At 44.4% G+C, this 9,444-nt stretch overlaps 1 protein-coding gene across 1 annotated transcript; it reads left to right on the top strand.

Annotated features, from left to right (window-relative positions):
- Positions 1-422: 422 nt before the first annotated feature.
- Positions 423-4,934, top strand: LOC109914141 (fibronectin type III and SPRY domain-containing protein 2; the record flags this gene model as incomplete). The annotated part of the gene is made up of 5 exons (XM_048594151.1): positions 423-612; positions 1,085-1,218; positions 1,414-1,543; positions 2,856-3,032; positions 4,622-4,934. Coding segments are annotated over 5 exons (884 nt in total), but the record flags the coding sequence as incomplete, so codon positions are not given.
- Between the last annotated feature and the right edge of the window lie 4,510 nt (positions 4,935-9,444).

Raw genomic sequence — 9,444 nt, forward strand, 5'->3', positions numbered from 1 at the left:
GTGTTCTCTCTACCTCCCTTTTTTGAATATTGGAGTGACATTAGCCATCCTCCAATCTGCAGGGACTGTTCCTGGAAGATGACCACCAATGCATCCACTATTTCTAGAGCTACTTTCTTAAGTACTCTGGGATGTAGATTATCAGGTCCTGGGGATTTATTAGCCTTTAATCCCAACGATTTCCCCAGCACCATTTCTCCACTAATATTGATCTCTGTCAGTTCTTCTCTCTCACTAAATCTTGTACTCTCCAACAATTCTGGTATCTGATTTGTGTCCTCTTTTATGAAGACAGAACCAAAGTATGTGTTCAGTTGCTCAGCTATTTCTTTGTCCCCTATTATACATTCCCCCATTTCTGTCTGTAGGGGACCTACATTTGTCTTCACCAATCTGTTTCTCTAGTCTTTCCCACATTCCAGCTGAGGATCAGATACTCACCTTGGTCTGTATTTCAGTTCCTTTAGCTCCGGTCAAGGGCAGAGCAGCAGCAAGTTGTCAGAATGCAGCTCTCATCGAGTGGAAATCTGAGAGCAGGAATCCTGCAGATTCCTACACAGTGGAATTCTGCAAAGTCTGCAGCGGCTGTGACTGGAGAGAATCCCTCACAGAGTGAGTACTGACCCTCAGAACAAACCCTAAAATTAAACCCAATGAAAACATTTCATCTCTGATATCTACAGTTCAGGTTAGCATTAAAAGTTAATCTTTCAATCCCTTCCTCCTCCCCACTTAGACAAAAGGCTTGAGCTACAGTACCGCCTCCCCAAATAGTCAGTGATGTCCCAATACCCCACCAGCCCTGCACTGCTGACTGGAGTGTAATCCCACTGTACCCCCACCCCCCAAACCGGCTCATGTCCATCCATGGAGGAGTGATCCCAGTTGGGGCCATTCGTGGTCAGGGTGAGCTGAGTGTTCAGCTCTGATCTAAAACAGTGGAACAGTCTTGATGGGCTGAATGGCCTTCTCCTGGCCCTGTATTCATCTGCATTAGGCCTAGAATTGAAATGTGTTCTTTCTGTTGGAGTGTTTCTGTCCGGAATAGCATTTCCTGAATGAACAATCTCTTGTTTCTGTCGAGGTCGCTGACTGGGATAACTTCATGCGAAACAGTGGTTGATCTGGAACCCAGTGAGAATTATCTGTTCTATGTCCGAGCACTGAACGTAGGTGGTTGCAGTGAGAGGAGCTCACCCATTAGCATTCGAACCACAGGTTAGTGACAAGAGAGAAATCAAAAACAGAAATTGCTGGACCTGAAATAACTCTGCCTCTCTCCCCAGATACTGCCAGACGTGCTAAATTTTCCCAGCAATTTCTGTTTTTATTTTGGATTTCCAGCATCTTCAGTTTTTTTTTTAAATAGAAAATGAAGGAACCCTGAACAAAAGGTTGGATTGTCTCTGACAGGGAGCCAGTTCTATCTGATGGAGCAGACAGCTCATCTGGCGCTCTCATTTCTGGAAGATGGAGTGACAATTGTTTATAATGAGGACAATGTCTGCATAGATTCCCCAAACTATGAACAGCGGTTTACAAGGTGAGTGAGGGAAATCAAATAACTTTTCAGTTTCGGGTGCTCCCTGTTCCATTGCCTGGACACTGCTATAGGTACATCATCTGTTTGGTGATGATGAACTGTTTGTTCGAGGTCATAACACACAGAGGGTCAGCGTTGAGGGAGCGCCGCACTGTCGGAGGATCAGTGCTGAGAGACCGCCGCACTGTTAGAGGGGCTGTAATGATGACTTGAAAACATTCTGCTTGTTTGGTAAAAGTTCCAGATCTGCAGTGAAAACTATTTTTTCTTTATTCCGTCATGGGATGCTGGCATCTCTAGCAAGGCCAATAACTGTTGTCTGTTCCTAACTGTCCCCTTGAATTGAGTGCCCTGTACCATTTCAGAGGGCAATTAAGAATCAACCACACAGATCAGATCAGTTAAGGATGGCAGGTTTTCTTCCCTGAAGGGTATTAGTGAACCAGGTGGGTTTTTACAACAGTCAGTCAGTCAGTGGTGGTCACCATCATGGAGACTGGTTTCCCACTGGGTATTATTGATTGAATTTAAAATTCCACCAGCTGCTATGGGGGTTTGAACTCCTGTCCCCAGAGCATTAAAATAGAATTTAGGATTACTCTGGATTACTGATCCAATGGCATTTCCACCATTCCCTCCATCCACCCCCCAACATATCATAACATCAAAGGCTTCTAGCCTCGTGTCCAATAATTGGATTAACTGGTTATCTACATTGTTATCCCCATTATTTACTGTTTAAGCAATGAACAAGTCATTGAATTTCAATAACAAATTAATGTTTGCTTTATGTGAAATGCTTTCAAATATTTGAGGGAGTGGGATAGATACATGATCTGATTGGCTACTGTCACATATGGCCAATCAGAAATCCAGATGTGGGCAGATACAATTTTAATAAAGTTAATAGATGTAATGTAAGTGGTGATATGACTTTAACAGCTGAACAATTCGTTGGTAAAAAGGTGAGATCAGAATGTGTTTAAATTCTGTGGCTGTTGCTTCCTGAGGCTATGCCCTCTGTTTACCAGCTGCTCTGCAAGATGACATCAGCACCCTGGAAACACAAAAACATTATGAATGCACATTGACAAGTGTAAATGTAATGGTGGGAGTTTGGATCCTGTTTCTTTTGGAGGGGTGTTGGGGGAAGGTGGATCTGGCTGGAAAGGCTTGGTCTGACATCTTGACTGAGTCTAGACACTGATTGTATAAGTATTGATCTCTCCTTTTGACCTTCCGTTACTGATCAATAACACAGATTGACATGAGCTGACTGATGGCTAACGTTGTAACTCGCTCTCATTGGTAGTTGTGCTGCTGTCATGGGACTGTTAGTGCCTGTCCGAGGAAAACATTACTGGGAGGTTGAAGTGTCTGACCACACAGAATACAGGATTGGTGTTGCCTCCCACAACATCCCCCGGGACAGCTACATTGGTTCAAATATCACATCATGGTGCATGAGACACACTGTCTCACCATCCAGGTACTGAGTGAACACAAACTCATCTAATCAAAGCACAGGGCTAGTGTTGCAAACTTCACTAACCATTCATCCTTCCCAGGAGTCATTACTTTAACCAGCTTTTTCCTCCTGTTGTCTCTCCTTTATATTCTTAAATAGTTTAAATCCTGACTGACAAAGCCTTGACTCTGGGAATCATGTTGAGACTAACAGCCCTGGTTAGTGATGATGGGCTTTCTGTGAAGTTTAGCTCCTTTGCACGGTGTTTGAGACAGATAATATGCATCACAGATAAAATACATCACAAGGAGGTAAAATTGAGAAATCCTGCCTCAGATTATTCTTTGATTAAGGCTCTTATAGCAGCCAATCAATTTCTTTCCAATTCTCTCCATCGCTGTGTTGATCTTTGATTCCTGCTATTTCCTGTTGATCACACACTCAGTGAGCGAATACGTGGAAGCTTCACCAATTAACATAGCCTGAGACTGACTGTACCCCACACTCGCTGGGGGGCAATGACTCATTCCTTAGTCTCTTTCACTGTGGGATAGGAGGGGAATGGAAATTCCTTCACCAGTACAGGCTGTTATTCAATTGCCTCTTTGTTGAGGTTTGGGTTGTTTGGAATCTGAGTCGAGTCCACCAGGCATGATGCCATTTTGAGAGTGAAATGATCCTGGTCACCCTATCCCTTTCTTACAGTCTTCTCAGGATCTGGGCAGCACTGACCAACAGCATTTATTGCCAGTCCCTAATTAAAGGCAGTAAGAAAAGCCAGGGAACTATAGAACGGTGAGCTTGACATCCACAGTGGGCAAATTGTTGGATGGAATCCTGAGGGACGGGATTTACATGTATGGAAAGGCAAGGACTGATTAGGAATAGTCAACATGGCTTTATGCATGGGAATCATGTCCCACTAACTCGACTGAGTTTTTTTGAAGAAGTAATGAAGAGGATTGATGAGAACAGAGAGGTGGATGTGATCTATATAGACTTCAGTAAGGCATTTGACAAGGTTCCTCATGGTAGACTGGTTTGCAAAGTTAGATCACATGGAGCCATTTGGATACAGAACTGGCTCAAAAGGTAGAAGACAGAAGGCGGTGGTGGAGGGTTGCATTTCAGACTGAAGGCCTGTGACCAGCGGTGTGTCACAGGGATCGGTGCACCACAGGGATCGGTGCTAGGTCCACTGCTTTTCGTTATTAGGTGTGAACATAGGAGGTATGGTTAGTAATTTACAGATGACACCAAAATTAGGTGGTGTAGTGGACAGCAAAGGTTACCTCAGAGTACGACGGGATCTTGATCAGATGGGCCAATGGGCCAAGAGTGGCAGATGGAATTTAATTTAGATAAACGTGAGGTGCTGCCCTTCCAGATGGTTACATGTTTGGGAGTAGACCACTTGCTATCACCCTCCCTTATTACAAAGTTCATGAAATCTAAAAGTAGATTTTAAACTGAGACTTTTGAATAGTTAGCTGGTATTTTTTTCGATGTATTTCGGGAAACTGCGCGAGAATGATGCATGATTCAGTGAATTGTTTCTGCTGCAGACGCCTTTTGCTGTTTTTTTCCCCCCTTTTGTTTTAAATCTGCAGAAGTAAGTTTGAATTCCTCCACAACGGGATCACCCCAGACTTGAGGATCACCGTAACCCCAAAACAAATCGGAATTCTCCTGGACTACGACAAGGGCAAACTTTCCTTCTTCAATGTTACCATCGCTCAACATCTCTTCACGTTCTCACATCCATTTCAGCAGCTTGTCCATCCTTGCTTCGCTTTGGAAAGACCTGGCAGTTTAAAAATTTGTCATGGGATTCCTATCCCCGAGTTTACCAGATTACCATGATTTTCTTTTTCAGCTTAAACTTCAGCGAATGTTGGGTGGATTTAGGCTTTAGCTCAAAAGGAAAATACCAACGAAATATGCATTGCTTCTCATCAGTAGCTCCCAGAGAGATTGTGCCAACGTGAAAGGGTCTGCCCGTTAACACTGCCACATTGGAGCAGGAGAGGGAACCAGTGAGCATCGGCGACGTGGGTGGGCGCTGACAATGCAGCCCCCCCCGCTCCCCGCCGTCTCCCCTCCCCTTCCCTTCCTCTCTCCGCGCCCCCCACCCCCGGCTCCCAGCAGTGTGCGCCCCTCCTCCCCCCAGCTCCATTTATTTCATCTCTCAGATTTAACCAAAGCTGATTTTAACCCCGTTCGCTAGCCGCATGTAAAAAGGAGCCGGTGCTAATTAAGAGCAAACTTTGTTTTGGGACAATTTGTATTCCCCGCCCCACAACTCTGGGGGTACTTTTAGCTTGTCCTTACCCTGCCGTGAAAATCTAGAAAACACAGGATTCTGCTCCCATCGAGAGGATCCGTCAATTTACAGAAGAGAGTACGGAGTGACACTACTGAGTAGGATCCACAGCAAACACACTGCGCCGGCCTGTGAATTAAAGCAACCAGAACTCATACCTGAACTTACAGCAAAGTCTCCCCATTAGAAAAAAAGACACGGTAATGTTTTTCAGCAAACTGTTATAAGTAGATGGTTACATTTATATCTCCAATGTTGTGCTTAAAATCAATTCCAGTCACTTTTCTGATTGGCAATCAGACAGAATCGATTCGATAGGTCAAATGGCCTTACTCTGTGCTGGAAATATCGGAATTACTCCCTCACCATTCTTTCTACGAATAGCTATGTTAAATGTGAAAGACGTGGGATATCCAACACCACAAACCCGTAGCGGTTTTATGATTTGTTCGCACATTGTTACAAACTTGTCTGATACAAAATAAATAGTAACTAGGCAAGGGGCAAATTGTAGCTCCATTAGAAATGGGATGTAAATATTCAGAAACAAAGTCACTGGAAGATCTGCTTTTGCTTTCAATGTTTCAGCTGTAACTTTTGACAAACAGGTTCATGCTCCCTCTTGGGCAGGGCAAGGGGGGTGGTGGTGTGTGGTGGTGTCAGGGAATTCCAAACAGTTTTCCAGGCTCAGTAAAAGAAGCACAGGTCCAGGCAGCTGGAGACATTCTAGTAACTCAAAATTACTGTTAGTAATGTAACCATTGCTGTAAAAACATATCTGGTTCACAAATCATCAATGTCCCTTCTTTAGCTGGTCTGGCTTACATAGGACTGTAGACGCACTAGTCGATTCTTAACTGCCCTCTGATACGGCCAAGTGAGGTACTGAGTTGTAGTGGACTGCTACAAAGTCTGGCAGGAATGAAATTATCAAGCCCTAGTCAAGCAACAGCCTGAGATCGGTACTAGAGGGGGTGAAAATGCTGCTGCCTGTTGAGGGAAAATTCTACTGACCTCAGCCTGAGCCACATACCTGTCACAGCTGTGTCTGCCGATTGCAGCATTGAGAGGAGTGAATACTACACACAGTCATCAGGGAGACAAATGCCATTTTCAATTTGAAGATTACCATCCATCATAGGACCCCTACAGTGCAGAAGTAGGTCATTTAGCCCATCAAGTCCACACCAATCCTCTGACAAGTTCCCACACAGACTTAGCCCCCTACCATATCCATAACCCCACATGTCCCATGGTTAATTCTCCTACCTTGCACATCTTTGGACTGTGGGATAAAACCAGAGAACCCAGTGGAAACCCACGCAAGACACAAGGAGAATGTGCAAACTCCACATGGACAGCTGCCCGAGGCTGGAACTGAACCTGGGTCCCTGGTGCTGTGAGGTAAATAGGGTGCACTTTGAACAACCCAGAACTGGGTATTGAAGAAGTGCTCAGAATCTAATTCTGCTGCTGATGGCCCAAACACAATCTGTCATTATGGCCTGGCATATCCTTCACACTACCCTTAGCGTCAAGCTACAGGACCAACACAGGTTTCAATGAAGAGTGTAAGAGGGCATGTCAGTAACAGGACAAGATATACCTCAAAATGAAGTGTCAACTTAGTGAGGCCAGAAAACAGGACTACTTTGCCTGTGAAACACCATGAGCTCTCTTTAGATTTTGCCACGTCACTCAGTTCCTGACCTCATTGCAGCCATGGTGCAAATATGGACAAAAGAGCTGAATTCTAGAGGTGAGATGAGAGTCAATGACTTTGATAGCAAAGTTAAAGTTGACTAGTAAAACTGGAATAAATGGGAATGGGGGGGAAATCTCCTCTCCTGGTTGGAGCCATACCTAGCACAGAAGAATATAATTGTAGTGAATCGTCTCAGCTCCAGGACATCTCTGCAGGAGTTCCTCAGGGCAGTGTCCTAGGCCCAACCATCTTCAGCTGCTTCAGTGACCTTCTCTTCATCATAAGGTCAGAAGTGAGAAGGTTTGCTGATGATTACACAATGTTCAGCACTACTTGCAACTCCTCAGATACAATCCATGTCCATAAACAGCAACACTTGGACAACATTGGCATTTGGTCATTGTTAAGTAATAATCGCACCTCATAAGTGAAAGGCAATTATCATTTCCAACAAAAAAAAATTAACTCTTTCTCCCTTCAGGTCATGATCATCACAATCTCCCACTACCAACATCCTGGGGTTACCCCTGACCAGAACCTGAACTGGACATAGCCACAGTATTTATGCAGCTAAGCAGCAGAGGCTAGGAATACTGTAGCAAGTAACTCGCCTCCTGACTCCCCAAAGTATGTTCATCATCTACAAGGCACAAGTCAGGAGTGTGATGGAATACTCCCCACTTGCCTGGATGAGTGCAGCTCCAACATCACAAAAAACCCAACATTATCCAGGACAAAGCAGCCTGCTTGACTGGCAACTCTCCACAACCTTCAATGTTCACTCCCTCCACCAGCGACAGCAGTAACAGCAATATGCACCATGTACAAGATGTACTGCAGGAACACCACAGCTCCTTCAATAACACCTTCCAAACATACAACTTCACTATCTAGAAAGACAAGGGTAGCAGATGCCCAGCAACAACTGTATGCTTGCTCTCTCTTACCTTCCCCCCCAACCCCCACCACATGCTTTGAACCATATCACTATCCCATCAGTGTCACTGGATCAAAATCATGGACCTCCCTCCCTGGCAGGACTGTGGGTGTACCTACACCACAGGGACTACAGCAGTTCAAGAATACAAGGAGGCAGCTCACCACCAACCTGCCAAGGGCAGTTAAGGATGGGCAACAAATGTTGACCTAGCTCGTAACACCAAATTCCAATAGAATAAACAAACATAACCCAAACTTTAAGCCACCAGGGTCTCAAGTCACATTGAGGAGAAATTAAAAATTGGTGCTATTGCATCAGGAGTCTATTCACTCCTTCCAGTCTGATCCACAATTTAAATTTATTTGCACCTCAACTCCACGGACCTACCATTATTTCATGGGTTCCTGGATAATTTTACCCAACAAAAATGTTATCAATAAAACAAAACAAAGAACTGCAGATGCTGAAAATCTCAAAACAAAAAAAAAATTGCTGAAGAAACTCAGCAGCTCTGGCAGCATCTGTGTGGGGCGGGGGGGGGGGGGGGGGGGGAGGGGGTGAGGGAAGAGAGAGTTAACAGCTCGAGTCCAGCGAACCCTCTTCAGAACAACCCTTCTGAAGAATGATTGCTAGACTCCAAACATTCACTCTTTCTCTCTCCACAGATGCTGCCAGATCTGCTGAATTTCCTCAGCAATTTCTAAAAATGTTAACAATCTCAGCCTGAACATTATCAATGATGACAAGCATGAAGAATCTTTTCACAGTTTTGTTTTTCCATAATCTCTCTTGACTTCTGGTTGCAGCACCACCCCCCAAACAGCCTGGCTCTAACTGTAACACTTTGTTCATGATTCCTCCACCAGAGGAGTCATTTCTCTGCATTCACTCAATCTCCTCATTAATTTAAATACTTCAAACAGCTTTCAACCTCCCAAGTGAATACAATCTCTCATAAAGTCATCTTAATTTAACTCCTTCATTCCCCAACAGTTTGTAGTTTATTTCATCTTCGTCTGGAACTTGTTCCAACTGTAAGAACCCAATTGGCAAAATCAGGCAGAGGACTCAATTTCAGGAGGACTGTTTCAGTTTACAACACAAATACAATTAATGTGCGTGTAAAATGTTATTCCAGTAAGAAATGCCCAGCCCCTTGGTAAAGCCAAGCCGAATTACTTTATGTCAAACCTGTTTTAAACAACTGCAGGCAGCTTGTTACTGTTCTTCCATCAGTTTTAAAAGGCACTCATATACTGTGACCATATTCAGGTTGCAGGTCAGTACAAAGTCAGACACCAAGTTGCTGCTTCATCTGTTGCTCGGTTCTGACTAGGGACTGAGAGATGACTGTGGGCTGGCAGATCTCCTGTTCTCTCTCCTGCCCAAACTGGAATTGATCACAATTCAGAGAAAGCAGGAACTGCAGATGCTGGAGAATCTGCGATAACAAGGTGTAGAGCTG

This window comes from Rhincodon typus, unplaced genomic scaffold, assembly GCF_021869965.1.
Source record: "Rhincodon typus isolate 14 unplaced genomic scaffold, sRhiTyp1.1 hic_rhity00006430, whole genome shotgun sequence".
Lineage (NCBI taxonomy): Eukaryota > Metazoa > Chordata > Chondrichthyes > Orectolobiformes > Rhincodontidae > Rhincodon > Rhincodon typus.